The 27,532-nt window shown below is 25.0% G+C and overlaps 2 protein-coding genes across 3 annotated transcripts in view; one reads left to right on the forward strand and one right to left on the reverse strand.

The window, feature by feature from the left end:
- The window catches only part of LOC112594536 (rabankyrin-5), a 37,077-nt gene that overhangs the window by 2,287 nt on the left and 7,258 nt on the right, over positions 1-27,532 (forward strand). For both annotated transcript variants that reach the window (XM_025339349.1, XM_025339348.1), the window contains exons 2-6: positions 400-604; positions 668-777; positions 840-984; positions 4,106-4,229; positions 4,915-5,064. In XM_025339349.1, the coding sequence (XP_025195134.1) occupies positions 402-604; positions 668-777; positions 840-984; positions 4,106-4,229; positions 4,915-5,064 (732 nt within the window). In that variant the 5' untranslated portion in view covers positions 400-401. The remainder of the gene's footprint in view (positions 1-399; positions 605-667; positions 778-839; positions 985-4,105; positions 4,230-4,914; positions 5,065-27,532) is intronic.
- On the reverse strand, positions 6,706-11,664 carry LOC112594537. Its single transcript, XM_025339350.1, has 3 exons — positions 11,252-11,664; positions 7,999-8,172; positions 6,706-7,432 (listed from the first exon to the last, which is right to left on the reverse strand). The coding sequence occupies exons 1-3, from the start codon at positions 11,331-11,333 to the stop codon at positions 7,137-7,139; spliced, it is 552 nt and encodes a 183-aa protein (XP_025195135.1). The 5' UTR covers positions 11,334-11,664; the 3' UTR covers positions 6,706-7,136.

Genomic DNA, 27,532 nt, shown 5'->3' on the forward strand with positions numbered 1-27,532 from the left:
GTTATAACTTATAAAAAAGTTGTATTAAGTTAAATATTAAACTATGCAAGTATACCAATATTCATATTAGTTGGATACAATAATATACTGGTTTCATTTGTAATGAGTAATTATAGGTAATATTTAGACATAAATAGACGCAATAGAAAAAAAGTTTCTTGGTAGGGGCATTTTTAAACATTATCAGTTAAAATTAAGGTTCTTATAAAGTGTTGAAGCTTTCTTGTGAGTTATCTGGATACATATCTCACTCAACACTAAAATTAATTACAAAAAAAGTTACTTCTTTGGTAAAATAAAATAATTTAATTTTAAGGCACCACTTTGATTGTATAATATATTGAACTGTTAGAATTCATTCATAGTATAGTAATATTTTGTCTGTAACTGATAATTAAGGAATGTCTGGAGACTCTGAAAAGCATAAACAGCAACAACACCTTTCATTGTTGAAAGATGAATATGTGAAACTCCAAGCGTATTGCAATGAGTTGGAAAAAAAACATGCCACATTAGCTGCAACACATGGTGATTGTAATGACAATAGTTTTGTCTCCAGGCTTTTGAAAACAGTAACAACACTGTATAACAACTCACTTTACAGGTAAACTTTTAAGTGTTTATTTTTTATTTTTACTATTACCTATCTATTAATTTATAATTCTAGTGATTTAAATATAACATTGGCAAATGGCGATGTTCCAGCTCATAAGTTTGTATTATCATCAAGAAGTGATAAATGGGGAGTTCCTGATTTGACCGAAGTTATTTATTTAGGTAAATATTATTTAGAATGCATAGTATATGATAATAGTCTTATTAAATTTTTCATAATTTAGATTGGACTGCATTGCCCTTGGATGTCGGAAAAGCATTACTAAAATGGATTTACACAGATCAAGTAGATTTCTCAAAAGGTGATGGTTTCATTTTAAGCTTGATGAAAACTGCAGACACATTTGTTTTAGATGACTTAGTTAACAAGTAAGTTATTACCTTCAATACAATTTTAAAAGTATAGTTTATAGTTATGATTTTATTAAAAAAATTGTATTAAATATATGATTTTACAAGATTAATTGCCGTTTACTGATAACCATTAATCTTATTTTTGTTTATCTTTAGAAACCTAATAGACAATAATCACTGCAATGGTTTATTACTGGAGATTAGCTAATAGCATTTTTATTGATATCCCTTATTTAAATTTATTCTACATCCATTAAAATATCACCATTTTTGGCTAAAACCATGATTTACACACAAATATCTGATAAATCTGTTGTTATATGCATTTGTAATATGATATTTTGATGAATTTGTCTTGTTTATAAAATCATCTTAAACGTCATTATTTAATCATGTTTACTAAATTTTCAAAGATACAACATATGAGAAATAAAATAATAAAATCCACTTTAATTGAAAAAAATTGATAAAATAATAACCAATGGTTTTAATATTTTTACAATACTTTCAATTTCTCTGCATAATTACTTTCCCCTCACATAATGAGGTTTCTTAAACTTATTTAGTTTGTCTAGTTTTTAATATTTGGCTAAGCTATAAAATTGTTTTACATTTACTTTTAAATTATTTTTGTTTTTTAAAATTGATTAAGAATTTAGTAAAGATTTGAAGTTGCATTGGAAATTTTTTTTTAATGACAAATAGATATGTTTTAAAATTTATAAAAATATGAATATTTATAATATGTATTTTAATATATATTATTCTAATAAAAATAGTATCACATAACTAGATATTTTGTATAACTATTGAACAAAAATTTAATTTAATTTTCTTTCAAAAGTAAAATTCATGATCTATTATGATAAAAATCTATAATTTTTATCTGCTAGTTATGCTTTAATCTTTAATTGAATAATTTGGTATTTAACTTGAATTATTATTATTTATTATATTTTTATGTTAATATTAACTTAATATTTTAATTTATTTATATAATTAACACTTGAGAACAATATGTAGAGTTTTTCCTACTTTTATGAGAGCATCCAAGTGTATTATCCTCATTATTTATCTTTTTATGTATTTTAAACCAAATAATGATTGGCAAATTTCAATTAGTTATTAACAAATTGTATGATAGGTAAATTACTTATAGTTTGCACTCGATAATAAAATAAAATTACATATGTAAATAGGTTATCAAAATAAACTGAGCTATGAACTAAATCTTAACATGATTAGCACTATGTAGTATTCTATGTTGTATGTTGATTATAATTATTGTCTATAGTATGGTATGATAAGCCTAAGCATGACGGTTTAGTTTGGCATAAGTAAGAACTTTAAATTAGCCAAAAGCAAATAATAATAGAACATTTAAAAAGTTGTCAAGGATAGGAAGATAAAAAAAATGTTATTTATAGTAGTATAGATAGAAAGAATAAAAGGCAGTAAGGTACTTTAACATTGAGCATAAATTTTAAAAGGAGTGAAACTAATTTTGTATTTGCTTCAGACTAGTTGGTTTTTTGCATTTGGTAGATATCTACTCAAAAATTGACAGTAAAATAGCAAAGTTGAGGGATCAAATGTAATTAACTGAGATCAAGAACTAACTATTGTGCTTGATAAATTTAAAAACTATGAAAGCACAAGCTAACTTGAAGTTGATGTATTTGTATAAAGTAAGGAAAGACATATAATGTTTTTAGAGATCTGTTATTTAAGTTACTTGAGCAAGTGGAGAACTATTGATAGAATTAACTTTATTTGACAGAATATATGATTTATGAAGTTATTTAAATGATGTTTGTCTATATCAAGGGAGTAAGTCCTAAATAGTTAAAAATAAAATAAAAGATAAATAAAGGCAGAAAATAAAATAATATTATCAATATTCTTGACTGAATTTAAAAAAAAAAAAAATTGATGTAATCAGCGAAACAAAGAAAGTTGGCCCCACTAAAATACTGAGACAAAATTAATAAAAAAGGAAAATAGTGAAGAACTGAAATGCCTGCCTTAAAAGACACCCAAAGGTAATCTTAATTATACAAGATATAATACCAGCTATTTACTTTTGCAAATTGCTTCCTGCCAGTAATGTATGATTTAATCTATCAAATTAGTGGGTAACTGACATCAAGATATTTTAATAAATGGTTAATAGTGATAAATGCATTTTTAAAATCCATGATAATGAAAATTAGACTTAATGCTATACAATTATAATCATATTAATAAAATTAAAAAACCATTTTTTTTATCATTATATTATTTATAATTTTTGATTATCAACATATTTAGTGCATAAGTATTTACAAATTACACGTGTTTAAAATAAATTATTAATTTTAAGTGAAAATTATACAGAGTGGTTTAAGTTGTTGTAATCACTTAAGTAATTATAAGTATAAAAGAATTCTATGTAATATGATAAATAATTCTGTGTCTACCTGCATAATAATATGCACGTAGAATAAAATTTATTATATTAATAAAAAGTTAAAACTAAAATGTATGAATAAATACATAATAATAATAATAATAATAATAATAATAATAAATAACTATTAATTAAATAGCTGTATTTTTTGTATCCGGTCAATAATATTTAATGACATCAAATATAAATAATTATATTATCAACCATATTTGTGTGATATAGGATTAATAAAATAAATTTAATTAAATACAATTTTAAATGTTATTGTCAGGAAAATGAATTACTGAAAGTTAGTAATAGTCTTATAAATATTAAATATCTATGATTATCATGCAAATTAATTGTTACTAAATCTAGTATATACTATATTATTTATTAACTACGTAACTTTATACCAAGGCTTCTCAACCTTCCCCCCCCCCCAAAAAAAAAAAAAAAAAGGAGGCATGACAAAATTTCAGGGAGAAGTGTTAAAATGTTGAAAAAAAATATGATATCCAACATTAAAGTATGTTATGTATAATATATATTATGCACACATCATATGAGGTTTGAACTCATACAATAGTTTGAAGGGGGCACAAATCTCTAAAGGTGGAGAACACTTGCTTTATATTATTTTATTTTATTATTTTTTAAATGGTTTTTAATTTTAAACTCTAAATTATTATTTTTTCTTTGTTTTAGATGTGAAAAAGCACTTATGGCCTCTGTAAATGTAAAAAACTGTGTAAAGTTTTATACAACTGCTGATGAGATCGGAGCTCAAACATTAAAAGAACATTGTTCAAGTTTAATATCAGCTCATTGGGTAAGTGTTGTGTAAAAAAAAAAAAAATAATAATCAATTTTAATTTTATTACTTTGAGTATAATAAGTAAATTCGTTTATTTGATATTTTATTATGTTCATAAAAATAATTTCATGTTCAATAAGGTTTATTTACTCATGAATACATTGTACCCTTTTATTTATCTTTTTTTGTAATAAATAAAGATAATGTTGATTATCATAAATAATTATTAGTAATTTAACTATCAAATATTTTATTAATCAACTATTTAGAATAATTAGCTTAGATATAACTAGATTCTACATTGAAATTAACTATAGATAGATTATGTTCTTATGATCTTGTGAAAGATCTGTTCTTCAACAATAGATAATATAAAATAATCATAATGTTTTTTTGTATGAAATACAGCTATATTCCATGGTTTTTATGATGACAAATACGACTCTTGATTATTAACCTAAGTTCTAAAAAAAAGTTTTGTTGTTTCTTTTTTAGAGGAATATTTTTTTCTAAATTTAATTAAATTATAAACTATAAAATATTTAATGAGTTTAATATTTTTATAAATAATTTTCTAAAATAACACTAATGGTAAACAAATTTGATGATTTTATTTTTTAATAAATTGTTATTTAGTAAAACATTTTAATTATTTTTTTGAAATATTGTTCTAATAATTGTATTTAATAAATATTTATAGGATGATTTTACTAGTGACGATTTTGCACATATGTCAGCACAATTTTTATACCACATGTTTAAGAGCAAGACCAAATACCCTCTGCACTCAGCTGTTAGGCTTAGAAGAGAAGATGTTGTATTCTTGTATGTAGTTGAGCATAGTTCCCAGGTATGTATATATTGTTTTTTTCTTATATCATATACTAGAGTAATTAATTATAGCAAGCAAAATTAAAACTGCTAAAACAGTCAGAATTGGAATACATTTTTAACTATGTAGGTGTATGTTAGTTTTATGCCTGTTATTTTTAAAACAAATTAATTTATTAAGTAGTAAACGTGCAAAAGTTTAAAAATGTTTTGTTTTTCTCCAACTAACCTACTTAATTTGAAAGATTCAATTAGGTAGTATTTTTTTGAAATTTGCTTATAATTTCATATTTTTAACTCTTGGTAAATAAATGTGCTATACACCTTACTTTAAAAAAAATAATAATGACATTTTTGTTTTAGATTTATTTATGATTGGTTAGTGAATTTAATAATTATTTTTGGGGGTCAAAAAAAAAAAAAAAAAAATTAAGTCTAGCATCTTTTTTAATAATTTGAAAAAAATTAGAATAAAACTAAATTTTTCAATAATTATTAGTAAAAAAATTGATTTTATTATTTTGCTGAAATTCAAAAGTGAATAACCATAAATGTTTGAATTTTTCAGTTAATGTTTATGTTAGCATTTTCTTTACATTGCATACAGTCATGGTATAATTATCAAAATATTTCAATATTTAAGCAATTTATAGACATTTGAAATTTGAGTTTTCTTTTAATACTTTTCTATAAAATTCATCAAAAAAAATGTATATTCCATAAAAAAAATTAAAGATCCCACAAAAGTTCTTTTTTTTAGCAATTTAAAAATATTTAAAATACATTTGCACAATTTTTTTTATAAGCAATTGAAGTTAAAATTTTGACGGAATTAGATAAATTATTTAGTAATTTTGTTGTAACTAAAAAATATTTTTGGGGAATTTCATTTAATTCATATAAATTATATATATATATGATAAAATAAACTTCATTATTTTGGTTAACAGACTGGTTTTGGTTGTTTGCAATGTTTTGACATTGAATTCAATTTGAACACACCCATTAAAGTAACCTATTCAATAACGAGGTACAGTTGACTCTTAATGTACAGCAAAGCCATAACCAACTTGTCGGTTTCTTTTATTTAAGGTCTCTGAAGTACTAATTTTTGTTATTGATAATAAGAAAGGAAGGAAGGAGCAATGGATATGACGTTTTAGTAATTTTAATGAAAACTCTCTTGTTCATAATGATAAATAATATACCTTAGTACTTCAAAAAGTAGATTCTGAAATTTTATTGTCTGTTAAAATTTTAAAGTTATTCTACTGTATTATAGTACCTATAATGAATTATTATATCTGTTTGTTAAAAACGCCATATCACGTGGGTAATTTACAAAACTCCAATTATACCTATAAGCTATAAGTATTACCATACATGGCTTGTATGGGTTTTAGATCTAAACAAGTTACATAATTCGTATTGAATACCTATATATCATTGTGTTATACAAAGTTGAAATACTCGTTTTCCGTTATTACATTATATTTTATTGTATAAAGTATACATTGCAATTCGCTTTGTAGTATAGTAGATGTATTATATCAGTAGGATAAAAAAAAACAAAAATACATATTTAACGTGTATTCTTAATATATAAATAATTAATAAACACAGCCAAGTCTTGTTTAAAACTAATTAAATTATTCTTATAATTTTGTTTTATCATAGATTTCTATTATAATATTCTCTTACAATAATTTTATATCTTCTAGTCGATGATCATTGATCAAATATAGATAAATTTAATATCATATTATACCAACTTAGTGTTATTTTCGCGTATAGTGTATTCGTTGTACAATCGACTATAACTCTATTGTAGTAGGTATATAAGATATAGGTAAATCTAGATTTGAACGAAAAATAGATGTTAAATAAATTATTATAATATTATAACAATAAGATAACAACGTACATTTTGGACGTTGGTCCAATTAGTATATTAAAAAACCAAAAATGCCTATGTCCTCATCCACGTCACATGTTGTTTTAGCATTTTATGTTTTTTCATTTATTATATATTTAGTCTTTGTACAGTTGGCCAAAATTTCTAAACGCCACGCGACGTATACGAAAGTTATGTTATGCCGGCTGCGTGTGGGTTTTTAGAAACCTCATAATGTTGTAAATGATGATCACGGCAATCGTATCCGTATGGCTGGAAAAGTTCGTAGTTTGTTTGGCATTGTTGCAAAGGTTGTCGTCGCAGTAGCAGAACTGCGTTTCCGCTGTCCTCAGTTGGTCATCGTTGCCAGAAAAGCATCCTTTTTTGAGCGAATCGTACTCGACGGCTGACTCGACTTTCCACGACCCGTTCTTGTAAACCTGATAATCGTATTTCTGTGACGCACAACCCCTCACATTTCCTTTTACGATTTCTGTACATATTATAAACAACTTGCATTAAACAATTAATAGTTGCAATAATGTAATATAATCAGGGCTGTGAATTTAATGTATTTGCATGTTTTTTGACTTTTTTATTTTTAGAAAGAATATAATTAAGTTCAATCAACGTTTATTATTATATTACTGTATACACGTTATTTTATTTTGATTTTTTCAGTATTTTAATATTTTATATATAAGTGCACGTTTTTCAAGATATTCCAGTTTAAGTATATTTGTTTAAAAATGTATATAGTATATAGTACCATCGAAATCCACAAAAAGTATGTTATTATTTAATTTTAAAAATGGTGTTTTAAAGTATATATTTAAATACTTTTTTTTATAATTCTGCATTAATAACTTTAAATTTAATACTCATATTTTATTTTTAGTGTAAAGTACATGCTTGTTATAAGTGCATTCAATTCACAATCATGAATTAATAACGAATACCGATAAGTTTAATATTATGGTATAAAAAAACATGCTTATATAATTTGTTCGATCAGGTATTATTACTATTTTCTATATTATATATTTTATATATACGTACTTCCGGCCTGTAGTTCAAGTTGAAACGATTTTTTCATGCAATATGTAGAATTTGGACAGTGGACTTTGTAGTGATCGGAACCATCAAACTTCGAACACAATCTGCTCGTTTGGTTCAGATATGGTTCTGGTGGATGTACCGAACACTCATAGCAATCTATTTGACCATTAGCATCTTAAAAAAATAAAAATAAAAATAAATAATCAAATATTTAAAACAACTTTACTATATAGATCATTTTCTTCCCCAAATCTAGTCATTTTTAGGGATAATAATTTTATAACGAACAGGGATTTAATGGAATAAAAATTACTTAAACTTCTCGTGGTTTAACCGTGCGCGTTTTAGGGATGGTAATTACAATTTATGTTGGAACGTCGTTTGCATTTACATATTTTATTATTATATCTTTATAATATCGACAGTCGTTTTGTTCCATGGTAGATATTATCTTCATTTTCTACGATTTTCATTAATATAATATGGCACTGTATAATAAAGAAAATTGTGATTGTTTAAGACTTGTCCTCTGTCTTGTTCGAGCATGTACCTATAGAGTCTAGACAGTTATATGTGTTATTGTAATCATAAAAACTTGCACCATAAAAGATCATTTACGTTATCTGCGTATTATTTTCGTAGGTATTGCGTGTAATATATTTTTATACAAATTTGTGTTTTTATAGTGTTATGATATAATTTGTTGAAAGTTTATTATGTAAAATATATCAACGGTAGATTGGAGTAGTGTGAGGCATGGTGATGATCATCCCCCTTTTGTACTTGATTAATTTATTTTAATATACAGCTATGTCAATATTAAAAAATAATTTTTCATAATATAATTTTAATTTATGTTTAATTTATTAAGTTTTAAAATAGAATAAGAATGAAACGTAAGTACGCTTAAACATTATCGATTAAATATTGAAAATAATTTTTTATACTGTGGTACTAAATTTGCCCCTTTCCATCCTCCCTCCAAAGTTTTTTCAAAACCGCTCCTTAGTTCTTTTACATTTATCGTTATATTTCCGTGTAGTTTAGTTTTCTTATAGTTTTTTTTTTTTGTATAATAAACATTTAATTAGTCAAATCGTTATACTTCGTGTGGTTAGACCTTGGTGATGATTGTGTCAGAAATTAGTTATTTTTGCTTAAATTCGCAATTACAGTAATTTTGACAGGTCATAGGTGCCATTATTGCGATCAATTATCATGTCAAATCCCTAACTAAATTTCAATGTCTTGTATTGTCATTAAAAAAAAAAAAAAAAACACTTTTTATCTAAACGTTGATCGTTGTTGGAATCAGCTTTAAAACAATGTAATTATGTATGTGCATTGTTATCTGCAGATTACATGTCATGAGACATAATAGTTTGTGGTTTATGTCTTATATACTTGCATTAATTATTAATTCTTCGTTCGCCCTTGACTTTAGAAATTTTCTATGCATACTTTTTTTTCTGTATTTAAATGTTACTTTAGCTAAGAATTATTTATCTGTTCATTATAAGAATAATAACTCAAAAATTTAAAAAATAATATTTATTTGGTAATAAACCCTAAATATAGTCATAAATGGATTATAATTTTATTTTATTTTTTTATTTATTTATAAATACACAAGCCCTTAGTGAATTTTTTATTTTAATAACTAAAGTTTATTGCTAAGTTGAAATTATAATGTATTTAGGACGTTTTTGTTTCAAAATGAGAACAATAATTTTAACATGAAGTTGATCTCAATTCCTTATAATATGCAATATTTGTATTAATGTTACCTACAATGGTGACTATAGTCACAGTCGAAAATAGTTGGCCAATAATACGAATAGTTAAGTGCCTAAATTCAAATTTCGCGTAGACATTGCATATAGCGTACTTCTGTGTATATCTAAAACGACATTGATAGACGTTATTAATAGTTGGGAATAAATTATTTTTGAATTTGTTTGGTTGCGTGTTTTACAGTATTTCTTCCAATTTCGGCAATCGTATTCGTTTCCAGCTTCAATAGGTACACTAAGAAAATTATATAGTCCCTAAGATAGTATGATAACTTAAACTTTAAAATAATTCACTTCTTACATTATATAATATTGTGAAGAATAAACAAATTATCTTATGGAATTATCATTAACGATACGATTTTGAACACTACAAACGGTATATATATATATAATAATTGTAATAAGACCACTGCAAATTGCAATATAACACTACCAGTGATAGTGTGGGTCGTTGAATATTTCCTTTCCAATAGTGTTTAAAATGATAACATTTTTTTTTTCATAAACCGTGACAATTTATTATTATGTTTATTAAATATCGACAATTTCGATTATTTTAGGTGTTTAAAATAGGAAAATTTTGTTGTTGAGTAAGTTGTTATCAATAATGTATATATTTTATCAATAAAAATTATAACTTATAAGTAATATTTATTATTTTATTATATTTTGTTATTCGCGAATCATAATATGTTGTATTCATGATTTATTTATGTAGGCGTTTTCCCGTAAACATTGCGACAATATCTTTAATTATTATTTTAATAATGTGGTCCATACTGCTATTACAATAATTATATTATTGTAAACAGAAAACGCAATGACTTAAAATACTTTGCACGCGTTACTGAATATATTATTCATAATTGCAGTATTTTACGTTTTTGCTGGTTAGAATTTTTTTCTTTGTCGATTTATTAAATAAATCTAAAATATTCAAGAAATTTCTATTATTCATTTTATAACGCATGGTAAATTATTAATCATTATATAAAGAAAAAATAATCTGATAATAATTATGTTTCGTATTGTGGATGATATCAAAAAGTTTCTAACTTAAAAAAGCTATTTTTAACATTCTATTATCTTCCTATTATTAGTCAAACGTTTTATGAAAAATATGTGTTTGTGTATGCCTCTTCCATTTGCAAATGATCAATCATTTTTGATTTCAAGTTTTTAATATTTTTATTGTTGTGTATTATATTTTATAATAATATGACGCCTTTATATTTACACGCATATATTATTTTGACCGCATGACCCTGATCTAGAAATAATATATTAGTAGTTGCTACACATGATTTTTTTGCTCGCGGCGATTATACAGGCAACAATATAATATGATGTCTCACAAAAAAATATTAATATATTATTAGTAATAATAATTTATTATAAATTCTTTATGTAAAAATCAAAAATTGGTTATGATAATATCTATGCGCTGTACTACTTACTGGACACCAGGGAAATCAATACGTAAATGACAGCAGTAGTGAAAATCAAACTAGTCCTGAATGGTTGATGAGGGATCATCATTTATTGACTAAAATCGAATTTATTTTCATTCACTGCAATATTATTTTAATATTGTAGCTAGAATATTATCGAGGAAAGTTGATGAAAACTAATAAAATAACATTTTTATATTAATCAATTACACTATTATACGCAGGTTCATATGACTTTCATGCGCGTTTGTTATTTATAAATGTATGACACTACGATCGCACTCGAACAAGTAATATTTAATTTTTATTTTATTGTACACACGACGTCTATCACATACATTAATATAAGAACGCTGCTCGGTAAGTTTAATGAACCAACTGAACCGCCGGCCGTCGACTGGCTAGCTAACTTCATTCTTCAATGATACATTCATATTATTTTAACACATGGTTCCCGCCGCTACCGCTACATGAAAACCGTTGGATCGACGACGACGCTTCTATAGTGTCTCGTGAGCTCGTGGCTGGTGGGAGTTGTTCGACCACTGAGTGACGTATCTAATCATACATATAATATTGTACAGCATTCTGGTTTATTTATTATTAATTTTTCGTTACATATCTGAGGATTTATAATTTTTTAAATCGTAGTCAAAATTTTTTTCAAATATAATATGAGTATTGTACATGTTATATGTGTTTTGATTTAATAACAATGTTTGACTAATCAATGACTGATAAAAAAATTAATTCTATTAAACACTATGATATAATAATAATAATAATAATAATGTTTGGTAAATCACCCTTTATTCATATATATATATACAATTTACTATGAGTAATAATTGTATTGGAATTTTTGTTGGTAATTTATTTATTTTTTTTTAATTGAATGTTGAATATTTTAAACAGGTTTTGTTGGTTTGTTTTTCTAATGGTTATAAGTTATAAGCAACGGAGGTTTTTATATTTATAAAGTGGGGGAAAAGGCTAGGTAAATTCTTAGAGCACATTTAAAAAAAAAACTTGTTTTACTTACTCACTTCTGGAAAAAAATTTAAAATTTGAATAAAAAGCGATCAAATATATTATATTACTATCATATGTTATATTTACTTATAATGACGTAATTTTTATACCTAATTGAGATTATTTTAATATTTTCATGTCTTCTACCTATATTTTATGCTCATTGCTCATTACTTATTGTGATATTATTATAATACAGAAGTCCTTGGTTAAATTAAAATCATATTATAACTCTTCACACAAGATACTGCTACTGCAAATTTTATAATAATTTTCGTGTCTAAAACTTTTTGTCATACATTATTAACTAAAAGCATTTTATCGAATATCCCAGTTTCATATTATAAATCGATTTTATATACAATTCGAATTTTAAGTACGTTGTAAAAGTATATTTTCTGATAATATACGAGGTAAATTGATCGATATGTGGTCTTTTTGCAGTCTGTATGGTCTTACGGTTCAGTATACTTGACCTATTTTCATAGTTAATTCCTAAATATAGGAATCTTTTATTTTGTTATAATTAATTTTTTTACGCGTTTGAAATAAGTAGCATTTGTCTACGAAAAAAAAAATTATTATCATTATTATTTATAAATATCATAGTTAATTACATTATTCTTATAAGTTATAGCTACTTTATAGGTACAGAATGGATATGTTCATAATATATATTTATGTATATATATACAGCAGATAAAGTCTGTATGTATTAAGTAGAACACGTTCCGTTCTCTAATATACGTATAAAATATAGAAAATACTACATAGTTAAGTTCTCATAAAATTATTATTATTATTATTATAGAAAAGTAGCACTTATATCCAACAATTTTCACCAATAACGCGCATGAGTATCAAAGATTTATGTTATATTAAAAGTTTGCATTTGATAACAATTTTGTACTACTAAATGCAAATTTAAATTTATAAAATGACGAAAATATTAGTTAAATGTTGTTGTATTATAGAGTTTATATTCACAATATCCATTGGAATATTAAAAGTCTTAGATTTACATTTATATCCGTCAATTGTTGTAATATATAATTGTATTTATTTGTATTCACGTGTATAATATAATAATAAACAGACTCAAAGGTAGTATGTATACCTATAAATAGATGGCGGGATTAAATTATGACTTCATTGTACATATAGTACACTGAAGTTAGAAACAAATTGTAATTTTTTTTCTCTCAAAAATTAGAAAACTTTAAAAATAAATGCACCGCTATTCGAACCGGAATGCTGCTATTCTAACCATGTCTACTTTCTCCCAAAGAAATGAAAGAACTCTCTGTAGGTTTAATGATCTCGGAGTACCAAAACGAGGTCAAGATTATTCTTAAAGATATTATGTCCTTGCACTCGAATTGTGTGACGATATTGAATTGAATAGGAAGAATATTATGTGAATATATAGGTACAGCTAGTTTACGAGTGTATCTTCACGTAAATAATACTCATAAATAATAACTATATGTATCTACCCAAAACGGTATTTTTTAGCAATGTTGGCAAGTAAACATGTACCAACGGCAATACCGTTGAACCCGTGTTCAATCTTGTTCAATCTGATACTCTTATTTCATTGTTTACTATTATGCGTTTACTGTCTAGTATTGTGTATAGTGTAGGAACCTACGTCTAATTCTTCGTTTTGTGTAAGGGATACCTTTATTTTTTTATAGTTGTGGTTATTCTTCTAAGTTATATAATATTGAATATTATGCACACTCTATTGACTATGGTGTTGTCTTGTATTGTCTACATTTATTGTTCTTACAGGGAGAATTACTAACCATCCTGATTCACCTGTTTTACTTTAATAATGCATTTATTCAAATTTTGATTTGAGAAATTAAGTAGGTATCTTTAAATATCATATTTTCAAATTCTTATATTTTTTCATAGTATTTAAAAAGTATTATTTTAAACTATTTTACTATAAACTACTTATTTCAAATTAGGACACCAATTTTGTTGTTGTACTCTTATTGTTGACAATTATATTTTTCTAAAAATATTGTTGCATCTAAATCAAAATTCGACTAAGCGTATACATTATTAAGCTTAGTACCTTTAAATATGATAATTATTTTTAAAAATGATTTTACATAAACAATTAAATAGATTTAATATTAAATCTATTATTTATTCTATATTCAATATGTTAACAAGTAATAATAAAATATTGTTAAATTATTATTAACTTCTGTAATATTTTCAAATCGTCATAAGCTTAAATCTCATGTATTATAAATTTATTATCTCTGATATTACTATTAATGGCTCAGAACGTATTATGTTTAATATCTTAAAAACTACTCGTTCGAATTTCGATTTATTTACTTAATCATTTTCTAAAAAAATGTGCTTATCAATTTAACACTAAAATAATAATTCTAGTTCTGATTTGAAAAAACTAAGTTTGTATCGTACAAGAATACTTTTAAATTCGTAAATCTATGTACCCAAAAATTACGGTTTAAAATATATAGATCATATCTAAAGCTATTAAAAATTCCAAAAATTAGAATTCAAATAAACCCACAGTTGTATATAATATTTTTACTTACGTTTTTTAAATTTATTAATTGTATTTATCGTTAATATTTATATAGATATACGATTTCCTTACTACCATAATTAATAGAATTCTTAATTATTTAAATATAATATTTTCTGATTTACTATTTAGTAATTAACAATTTAGATATGCAAATGTTATTATATATTTAGTTTAGTCGGATTGTGTGAATTAAATAGGTAACAGAAAATCAATTAATAATTTTGAAGTGTAAGTAAATTATTCGTAGGTCTAATTAATGTTATTAAAATATAAAGTATATAAAGTTGCACTAAAACAGAAGAATAATATTTTGTTATATAATCATTATAATATTTCATTATATTGTAAGTAGGTTATGTATACTTTTATAGTTATATATACTACCTACTAATATTTGTTTTTAAATTTTATTATTTATAAGAATTTTATATTACCTACAGACTTGTCCCCTTTTATTGCTTTAAGTAATTTAATTTATGTCGTTATTGTTGTTAAATTAAAATTGTCAGGACATTGAAGGTTTAAGATTCCATATAGAAAACAATAGTTAGTAATCGTCTTATATATATTCTTATTTATTAATTTAAACTATATACATGCCTTTACGAACTATGTATTTATTATGTGTTGTATATGTATTAATATGTTTATATAGGTGCTTAACCTAACCTATATAATTTCTCATTTACATAATTTGTGTAAAAATTTCTGAAATCTATTAAATATTAAAGAATATTAATCATTTGTTTAGAATTTAAATAAGTACTTACATGGGATACTTTTGTTGTTAATTACTTTTAAAAACTTATTTTATACTCTGCGCAATTTAATTTATCTACGTGTACGAGTGGTATAATAATTATAGTTATGAATTCAGACGACACTAAATGATTAATAAAATTCATACATATATATTATTTATAAAGCTGCCATAACGTGATTTACACGAGCAAGTCGACTTATGATGGTCTTGGAAAATAATGTTTATATAGTTTAGTTATGATAATTCGGTTTTCTGTGTAGGTACATATACTACCTATTTATAGTCATGTTAATAATTTCATGTAATTTTTATATTGATATATTGCAAATATAATATATATGCATTATGTGTGTATCATAATATTATTTCCGTACGTGATTTTAAAATATTTTTATAAATTAATTTTATTTATATATAAACACTCATAAATATGTGATGAGAATAATTGTGTAACTTTTGCTAATTTAAACCTAGCTAACCAATATTTTATAGGATTTGCCTAACTGCTAAAGTGCTAAGTGGACTTCAACTATATATATGTAAGCTATATAATGTTATATTGTTTAAATATACTCGTATAATATATATGTAGGTAACTAATACGGACTATAAAATATGCCAATCCGTTAAACCGTTGTCGTAATGAACTTAAGGTAGGTCGGTTTGACAAAACTTTATGATAAATCAATATGTAAAAATAATGGTTTTCATTATCTTGCCAAATATCGTCCAAGTGGTTATATTTCATACATATTTAAAATTTTTGAAGAATAAATCAAGTTCTTAAACAGGAAGGAAAGGCAATAACTACCCCTCAAACGCTCCGCTTGTGGAGTTGACCAAGGATTCCGCACTCGTACCATAGCGTATAGACAGATATATTATATAATTAAATATTTTTTCTCGTTTAAAGAAACAATTCAGCTCGTACCAAGTGAGAAACCTTGAAATGTGTAGAATAAAATATAGGAAGTATATTATAATAATATATTTCGTGATGTATCGTGTTGAATTTTGATGATTTGGTGTTCCATATATATATAATAATAATAATAATATATAACTTAACCAAGGTATTTGGTACCCTTCTTTTTAATATTGTATTCTTGTATTGGTTAATTTTGATATGTTAACTAGTATTCTAATAATAAATTGACTAAATAGGAGCAATTTTAATCAAAACAATTTGCTTTGTTATATTTAAATTAACATTTTTTTTTTTTATTTACTTAACCTATTTGACCTAAGTTCTTTGTAAAAATAATATTCATTAGTTATTGTTTTTTTAATTATTATTAGTAAATTTTTTTTTTCAAAAATTTGGCCTGTAACGCATAAAAAAAAAAAATTGAAATAGCTCTTTTATTCAGTCAATTTTTGATTTAGACTATATGTGTATTAATGCATTTCATGTATTAAAATATTATAAGCTAAATAATAATTAATGAAACATTACGATTAAGTATCAAGTTTTACAGATCTAATTAAAAAATATACATAAAGTACTATAGTATTATAGTGTTCTCAGTTTGTACAGTGTACGTATAGTAGTAGATCTGTATGACTGTATATGAGAAGTAATGTTACAAGTTCTTTTACGTAATAATATGTCTAATTTTGATAATAATTTATTTTAAGACCGCAGCCGTCATTTCAGTGGACCCATATTAATCATACATTTATTCTAATTCTATCGATCTCTCAAACTACGTAAATTTATATTTTTTAATTATTTCATACTTTCGATAAATGTAACTACTTGTTAATAGTACAATGATTAGTATATCAATAGTTATCTATTGGTTAACGTTGGTTTATAGCATTTTTTATAAACAACCGATACGTTTTACTCATACACGCTGGTTTGGATGATGGTAAAATTTGAAAGCCTTAAGTATTTTTATTGCGAACAAGACACTCGAATATAAAAGTGTATTGATTGACAAGTGACATGATGCATATTATATTGTTTATAGGTGCAATAATTTGTGTATACACATAAATATACATTGTTCGTAATATGTACTGGTTCATAAATTAATACTAAGTTTAACTTTGTGTTTTTATTTTTTTTTCTTGTAATAGCTTCCGGTATCTTAATTAATTTAGATTAAAACAATTATTCATGTATAAAAAAAAACAAAAAAAAAAACCGGTCGTTACAAATAATGATATAGTTTTTGTATACAAAATTGAAAACATAATTACATTACGATTAAATTAAGAATCCAACTATCTCGAACACCTTAATTTATTAATAACAACAACAGGTCTAGAAGAGGAGTTTAAAATAATTTGTGGGTCCATTGATATGATATTGTTTTTAAATATTACTATTAAAAACTTATAGGATTACAGGAATACACTTTATACAATAATCAATATAAAATGTAGAATGAGGGATGAGAATGTTGCCTTTTATTTAAATTATATAGTTACACGAGAGAAAAATAATTCGTCAACGATAATTTAAAATCATTTTTCCCTTGGAGAAGAAGAGTAGACAATATATTTTATTATTAGTTTGAAAATTCATGTCATAAGCATATTTTAAAACTGGTAGGTTTTATTATTTTTCTAACTGCTTACTTTTTAATTTGACGATTGGGATGATTGTGGATTGAAGAGCAATATAGTGTACAACAACTCAAAATTGTTCGATAAATTCTGTTATGGATATTTATTATGCAGTGTGCACATATTAATATGAAGGGTTTAGTTTGAGATACAATAAGGGGCATAAGTGGAGAGTTTTAGATTGAAAAGTTTGACTTTGATATTGTAATTTTTAATTTTTAGTTTATGGACGCATTTATAGTTAAGATTAAAATATTGAAGTAGATGATTGCTTATTTGTCTAATTACTCCGAACTACGGTTGCAATCCTCAGTTATGATATGTATTTTTCAATGTAGCCGCTAGTTTTGAGATATTTCTATCATGATGTTGTGAGAATCCATCTGAAAAATTATTGTTTGATTACAAATTTAAATACTTATTTGAATGGCGGTGTTAATTATTCAGATGAAAATTAGAATTATTCTCTGTGGAGGGTATACTACTATCAAGTAAAATACAATAGCTATGTATTATGATCAAGTACATTGATCTCTTGTGAAAAAAAACAGGTACCAACATAATGATATTGCTGGGTTGTTGGATAAAAAAATATCAAATCACAGTTTGCAATCGACTGTGATAAATTAGTGGTTGGCTTGGAAAAGCGCGCTAACTTTTATTTTGTTTACTCTGCGTTTCTTTATATACACAACGCATACAGGTGTTTGCCATACTGTTAAGCTAATAAAATAAATTGTAAATATTTGTATGAAATTATGTAAAAGGTTTACCACTTCTTTAATGACGGGGATGGGGAATTTATTCCCAATATAAAACGCCCTTAGGCTGTAATGGATGTAGTAATCCGAAAAAACGTTCTTCCGTTGTGTTTCGATTGGTTTTTTAAATTGATTCGAGTAAAAAAAATCATTAACACCATTGCTATTCCACTCAGAATCTAACGAAGTTGGACTAGCCTGAAATGATACGGTTGTACAGTTTTGAAAAAGTCGTTTGATCCTTGTAGACAAAGAATATGTTTATGTTATAAGTTACAATAATAATGCTAACTACTTATAGTATTATAAGAAGTTGTAATGTCGTACTATCGAAAACAAGATGATTATGATACGAATCATAATATATTATATTGCTCTCAAATACAACTTATTTTATGTGTTTATGTCATAAGTATGTACAATGGGTAAACAGCGAACGAACCAAGGCCAATTATAGCAAACGCTTACTAGAACACACAAATGGTTTGTTTACTAAGCGTCTTAAAATGTTTTATAGTAAACATTATTTATAATTAATTTGCAATTAATAAATTTATTATTACTATTATTATTATTGAATATATGCATATTTTGGTGTTTTCGATCGGTATTTATATTTAATATATACGGACTTAAGTCCTTTAACATAATATTTTAAATATTGTGTGTGAAAAATAACAAACAAAATACGACAAATTAGTCATTATCGCTCAGTAATAGATTGTATTTAATGAGAAAGACTTAAAAGTAAATATAGAATACAAATTAAAGAAAATAAGAAACTGTTAAGTATAATCAAAGACATATGTATTACCTGCAACATTATATAAAAAAAATTATTCTTTTAATATTCAGATTTTTGTTTTACCTTATGTCATTTTTATAAACACAGTTCACCTGTTATTATAGATATCTGTAACAGCTGTATTATAATGTAACACGTTTTACGTACAGTTGTCATATAATAGTATGTATATCTAACGTTTTTTTATTAAATAATGTTTTTACCTGTTTTCTTTGTCCGATTTGAATTTTCTTCACGGTTAGCATGATTTTTGTTCTTTTTGTTCGGTAGTTATATTATTATACTCATTTCATCACTACGCGTATTCATGATAATAATATTAGATGTATAAGCGTTTTTATCAGACCGTTTTCTGCACCTACCGAGACTTGCGATTACGTTTATTTTTTTTTATCTCGCAATTTTTTCAATTCGCTATTCCGTATTAAAGTCTGTGCACGGGTCAGAGAGTTATACATTATGTTACAATATTATGAGTATGTCTTTTCAAAAAAGTTATTCTTATTTGATTTTTGACGAATTGCGGTGTATCTTATGTAAATAATTTAGGTTTGTGCTAGATAAACCGTCGTGTGCAGATGATAACGATATAATATAATTATGATGTGTAAAAAACGTCATTAATTGCTTATTACAACAATAACTATAATCGTATATTATACTATACACTTAAGTCATATTTTCATCACTGTCGGTTTTTTTTTTTTTTTTTTGTAAACACTCGATAATATCATCGTCTTGCCGTAGGCTGATAAATAGTTTTCGAAAAATGACTTTAACGATAACGAATCGAGCGTTTCTTTCACATATCTCATTTGAAAGAAGAGACTTTACAAAATATACTACCCTAAGAAGTATATAGCATATAATTTAAAAAGTCAAAAATTCTTTATATGTAATCCTTTTAATTAATTAGGAATTTTTTCTTTTACGATATCGTACTATTCTTTCTGTCTACCTAAATGTTATATTTATATTTTGGGATAAATTGGTTGTATAATCGTCTATCACACAAAAAATACCTTATTGGTAAAATTCTATAATTAGATGAAAACTTGGTAAATTAATATTGCTTGTGTTTTTTGTAATATAGACTTGGCACTTAGCCGTCTAGTATTCTTGTCAAGCGTAAGGTCGAAAAATTTGATCCTTTTCGGTCTTTACCGAAAGGTAACTCATAAATTTATTTGTATCTGTAAATATTACAAATATTGTGGTTGTATACTATTGTATTTGGTATTTTATATTGACAAAGTTTTGCGTGTTTAAAAGAAGATATTAAATTTAAAACGACATGACGCCTACAATATGCACCGATCCACACCACGCATAGAAAACATTCGTTTTGTCGGTCATTCCCCACTATATAGTGCTGGCCCACTACGCTTTTTATAAATTTTTCTTTTGTCATCGTCGTTTTATAGTAATTTTATATATTATGTACAATAGTACATTACTACGCGTTTAATTATTTTATATTATATATAGGTCAAATAGCGATTTTCCATCACATACTTTGACAGATATTCTTGTGCAGTGTCCCGTATATTATACTTTTATCACAGTTATTATTCTCTGGCTAAATATAATAATATAGTATAACAATATTTAGATCACATTTCTTTCATTCCAACCGCTAAAACTCCCATCGGAAATGCCTGTGAAGTGCATCCTAATGTCGATGTCCTTGTAGTCTTTTTTTTTTCAGGCGTATTCGTTGTATAACATATTAATACATCATATTATCTCTTATTATTATTGTTGTCGTTATTTTAATTGTGTTTCGACGTATTCGCATTTCGCACACGTCCTCCAATGTCACTCTTCATCGTCGTTGAAAAATTACAGCTGTGAATTATTTATTCGATTACATAATTTAGTGCAATAAAATAATTATTTGAATATCGCCAAAAATGGATGAAAGAAGGAATAATACTTTACTATTTCGAGGTTTCCGATCTGGAATTATTATATTATATAAAATTGATAATTTAATTTTACACTTATCAGCCGAGTATTTCACTTATCATTCATTCCGAGATGATGTTATGTAAAAAAAAAAGTGTTGATTGCGCATATTTACTGTCGTTGAACCCGGCAACGTAATAATAATCGTTAAATTCGATTGTTTTTTCGATGCGAAGGAGTTATCAATACAGACTATATTATTATAATAACAATAAATATCGTAATTTTACTAATAATTTACAGCGCGTTCACCTATAATAATATAACAATCAGCATATTATCCGTGCGTTGGTTTTTTTATATGCCTTATCATTGTTATTATATATTATATTTGAGACCGTGCGCAGTTACCACCTGTTGTGAGCCCGGGTATGTTGTTTTATTTTAGAGTTAAGATACCTCGATGATAGTCATATCGAAGATAATATTGTAATATTATACAACGATTATGTACAAATTGTACGTCTATTATCGTTGTATTTATGTTAGAAAATTCGCGGGACAGCAACTGCAGGGAATACTATCTTCTACAGTTTTCGTGTTCTTCGTTTCCACTCTTGAAAAATCACGTACCGCTCGATATAATATTATAATAACTACAGGCATGTATAAAATTTGTTTTCGTTTTAATTTTTTGTCGTCTTCAAATCGCACATTTGGCACGCACGTCGAAATACGTTGGCTTACTAGTTTACTACACTGTTATCGTATTTGTCCAGCGTAATGTATTCTTGTAAATTATAATACAAACCACGGTGTAACATCACTTTTGTAGACAAACAGCAATGATTTTTTCTTTGCCGGCCGGTCAGTCATGATTTCGTATTTAGATATTTAACAAATTCGATTACTGATTTTCTTAAACGGGTAGGTTGTATAAGACGTTTAAAATTGTTTACCTTGCTCTATGTGATATTTAGCTGTCTATTTATACCATATGTAAAGGGAAATCGTGCATATTTGTGGCCTGTGATCGTTAAAAATACTAAGCTAGACAAAAAAACGACGTGAATTATTTTATCGACCATATTGTAGCGCATTAAAGGCCCAATCTTTTTTAAAGTTTTATCTTCGTTTTCACCAGAACAGTTGACGTATATGAGAGTATCTGAGTATATAAGATTGTTATATATCATATCATCATAATATATACGCTCTTTTTCATGTTTAATGTGTAGTGGCGGATCATAGTTATTAATTATTATACTGGACCATTTGCGAAACTTATAATTTTTTATAAACTATTATTGGAACATTATTTATAAGCTATATAATGTTGTATGCCGAAGATAAAGTTATTTTCCGAATTCACGCAATCAGCCAACTGTTAATAATTACTTGAACCTTATCTTACTGGCCTATGATACGCGACAGTGATTTTTTAGGTTTTGTTCCTTTTTTAATTGATGATATGACCTATATTATGATTTTAACTTTAAATATTCTTCCGTGGAGCAAAATTATCGTCTAAAAAGTGAAAATCGATTTCCCCGGTTCAAAAAATAGTGATTTCTCCAAGTGCTACTGGGTGAAATGTATATATATTGAAGTGTTGAGACTTATGAATTATTACTGCTGTATATACATAATATATACAGAATGATTTTTTTGAAGGTAAACTGTCATTTTTCAAAAAGTTTTTACTATTTTAAATTTTTTTACTTTTTGACTGATTGCATAGATTTTTAATTTCATATTATACACGGTAGAATAATTTTCCAAGAATTTGTATATATTATATTGAAATTCGTTGTAAAATATTCTGTGTTGAAATGTGAAATAAAATATGTATGTTATTATTCAAAATAATTGAAAATGATAAAGATAAAAATTAAATTAAAATATTTAAATTATCTAAGAAATTTATATCTATAAATGTTATATACATTATTCAGTTTTTTTTTTTTGTGTACTATTATTAATATAATATTATGGTTTTGAATTGAAAAATCTGTTATGATAAACTAAGTTCACACTTATCTATAATATATTATGAAATATTATGTATGTAATATATCTATAGGTACATAAATTAATGTCACTTCAGCGTTTACCTATTATAATATACTACTTTAATCCACTATAGGGCCCATATTGTAAATGAATGTCAATAACGTGTATGGCGTTTTAAATGGTTCTAAAACAGGATGCTGTTCATTGAGGATCTAATATTTGATGCGATGGGTGTATCCCATGGCGTGTTTCAGATCACATGATATTATATTATGTTTCTTAATGGTGTGACTGATGTATATGCAGAGAGCAGATAACTGTCAACTGATATACTATAATACAGGGGCGGCCAAACAGTCGATTGTAAACGATTTTAAAGTCGATCGTTTTAGAATTTATTTTTATGCTACGCACACAAAAATTATTATGGTGGTATAGTAGCTTAATAATAATAAAAACTATTTTATCGAAGTCGATCCTCAAAGGTGAAGTATATTTTTAGTAGATCGCGGCCGAAAACAGTTTGGCCGTCCTTGCTAATACGTAATATATATATATTTTTTTTAATAATTTAACTCTTCGCTTATTATTTTTTTTAATTTATATAATTCACACATTTTTTATAAAGACGAGCTCTATACATGATTGGATCAAAAAATTATTACGTTTTTCTTCTGAACTGTAAATCTAATTATTAGCAATTGCAAAAAAAAATTCAATTTCGACGTTTGATTAAAAATATGGTCGTTTCAAAAGATCAATGTACTTATGTAATATGTATTATATATTATAGTGAAATACCTATAGACGTCATATTTTTTACGTAATTTAAAAAAAGCATTATTGCACATTTTACTTAATATATTCCTACAGCATTGTAGGTATGGTATTGATAGAATTTTAGAAATATTAGACGTAAATCGTCTCTGCTGCAAATGTGTTTTTTAGTTTATCTGATATTGTCTCTAAATATAGTGAAAAACACTTTCTTGTTTATTTATATTTTTTATAATAGTATATCTTTATACAGGAAAATGTAAATTCCTTTAAAATATTGTAAAAAATTCTCTTAAAAACATCTTGCTACGGTATTTACCTAGCATAAATTCCCCTGAAAAAAATACTTTAATTATTATTACACTTATGTTAAATTTTCTAAAAAAGGTTATAAAGATAATTTAAATTGTCTTTAGTACCTATATTTATTTATATTTTATATTTCATAACATTTTTATTTAATCATCTATAAATAATAATAATAATAAATTTAGCATGATAGTGAATTTTAACTGAATTAATTACAAAAATGTGAAATTGTTACGATGGATATTTTTGTTAGTTAAGTTATTTAGTTATGAAATCTAACTTGCATTCTTTGCACTTTATGATTAAAAGACTGTTACACACATTAACATATTAAGGCGTTTTATATAGGCAATTTTAATGACATCTTGATAAAAATTAAAGTTTTAAATATTAAAAATAATTTTGAGTGACTTACAAGTACAAATTATACCATATCAAAACATTTTTAGTTGTTGTGTAAAAACTAGAATATTATGATTAAAAAAAAACAGTTATTACCTATTTATCTAAACGTTTTACAGATATAAAAATATAAATTATAACTTTCTATAATATATAGTAATTCAATTATATAAATTAAACTATGACACAGCATATTATATTGTCCTCAATATTATTTACGGTCTACATAATATATTTTTGAGAAAATATATTTACATATAACTTTGAATTTTCTATGGTGCTTTTCTGTGGACCATTAATCATTATTGTGCGATGCTTATAATAATAATAGCGAAGTGGTATGTAGGCGCGGACTGATAAAAAAAGGCACGGGGTACTAAATAATTTAAAAGGTAAATAACAACATTTTATATGACAAATTTAAAATATTTAAATTATTTATAAAATATTAAAATATTTTATTTTGTTATAAAAATATTTGAAACAAGTTAAAAACGTAAATAGGTACTAACTTACAACAAACATTCAATCAAACTAGTTAAATATAAAAAAATAAATGGATTTCTTAAAATTCTAAAATTGTATAGTTAATACATTAAGCACATTCATAAAGATGAGGGCAAATATATTTTAAGGTAAGAGATGCTGTAGCACCCCAGTATCCCAGTCAGTCTGTGCCCGGGAGTTTACTATCCACCTCATTCTTCTATAAATTATATTTTTTAAATGCTTGTCTATTTGTTCATTATTTTTTCAGTTTCTTAACAATTTGAAAAAAAAAAACTGCTGTTTAAAAATCAATAAAGTTAATATTGCAGCAGAAGGTTATTGGTAAATAGTTAAAACAACAGCGTGTATCCTATAACAATTTTTTGAGAAAAATCATTTTTTTGAAATAAAATGAATGTTAATGATGCCATTATAAAATGATCACATCATATAAAAATTAATTTATTATAATATATAGTATGTTATGATTCATTCAATGAGTTCGTTACGTAATAACCGTACTATTATACACGGTTTGTATTCGATTGCGCATTTGCATGCGGGTCATATATTACTGAGTGATTCACTATAAGCATGCAATGCATGCTCATCTTCTATTTTGTTCAATAATGTAGTTATTTAAAATAACATTTTTTAGAATTTTCAAGTATATCTTGAGGCTATATTTTTAAATTCTTGAAATTTTTTCTACGCTACTCATAGAATGTCCTGTAAAAACAAAGTTCAGTTTTTTAAACAAGAACTCCCTTTTTAGCTCTTAATTATTTAATAGATATTTTTTTTTGAAAATATTGATGAAATTTGACAATATCATGTATACTAAAATTGAATAAATAGATAATTGACTACATAATAGATCTTCTGAAATTAAGGAATATCAAGTGCATATGGATAACGCTGAACTTAAAAATGCCGCCACAAAAAGTTTCAAAAATATCTATTAACTTGGAAATTACTTAACCATTTTCTTCATGATCTTAAATAATATAGTTCCCTAATATAAACATATTGGGTTTTACAATATTGGGTTGATTAATTGGGCAAGTATCTAATATTATTGTGCCCATAGGAAACTCGATTTAAACCATAACAATATTATAATTTAATGTGTCATTTTAGTTTTGTATAAAAACTGATCTTTAGGAGGAATATTACTATTTTTTTTTTTAATTTAGTAAGTGCTTAGTTTATTTACTTATTATTAATGAGTGATGACTATAATTATTAATTATTTTTCGATAGATATTTATTTTAAAAAAAAACACAGCTATTATATTATAAATAATGATAAGTTCATTTCATACATGAATAAAAAAGCTGAAATATTTTATCAAAATATATCTAAATCATGTGCGTTTAAAAGCAATATATAGCTTAGTATAATTATTTAAATTTAAATATAATTAATGACGAATTTTCCATTAAGAAACTATTTTATCAATCTGACATCTTATTTCATACAAATATGAGAGCAAAATGAATTCTTTAAATTAAATAATTATTAAGTAAATTATTTTTTTATTTACCTATATTGTCTAATAGTCTTAATAAAGTTATTGATATATTTTATTATAACCAAATTACTATAATTAAGACCCAAATTAAGTTTATAATTTATCTTATTTTTTTTTTTTTATCGAATTACTTGTATAGTAACTTTTTTATTTGTTGGTGTGTATTTAAATTTGTAAATAATTTTAAAATCATAAACTGAGATATTTTAGAAATATTTATAATCTTGAAGCTACGTGAGTTTAAGTCATCAATGTCCCCGTAATTACAACCCCTATCATAATTATTACTCAACATCGGAATGACTAAAGCTGCGTACTTTATAGTTACTATAGTTATT

Source organism: Melanaphis sacchari, unplaced genomic scaffold (genome assembly GCF_002803265.2).
Source record: "Melanaphis sacchari strain LSU unplaced genomic scaffold, SCAv2.0 Contig23_pilon_pilon, whole genome shotgun sequence".
Lineage (NCBI taxonomy): Eukaryota > Metazoa > Arthropoda > Insecta > Hemiptera > Aphididae > Melanaphis > Melanaphis sacchari.

Bases quoted from the DNA above. Each gene is read 5' to 3' on its own strand.
- LOC112594537 (XM_025339350.1), bottom strand. From the start codon at position 11,333: ATGATGATCCCTCATCAACCATTCAGGACTAGTTTGATTTTCACTACT. The intron at 8,173-11,251 runs GTAAGTAGTACA...TATTTTTTTAAG, and splicing joins ATTGATTTCCCTGGTGTCCA to ATGCTAATGGTCAAATAGAT. The intron at 7,433-7,998 runs GTACGTATATAT...TAATATGTACAG, and splicing joins ACTTGAACTACAGGCCGGAA to AAATCGTAAAAGGAAATGTG.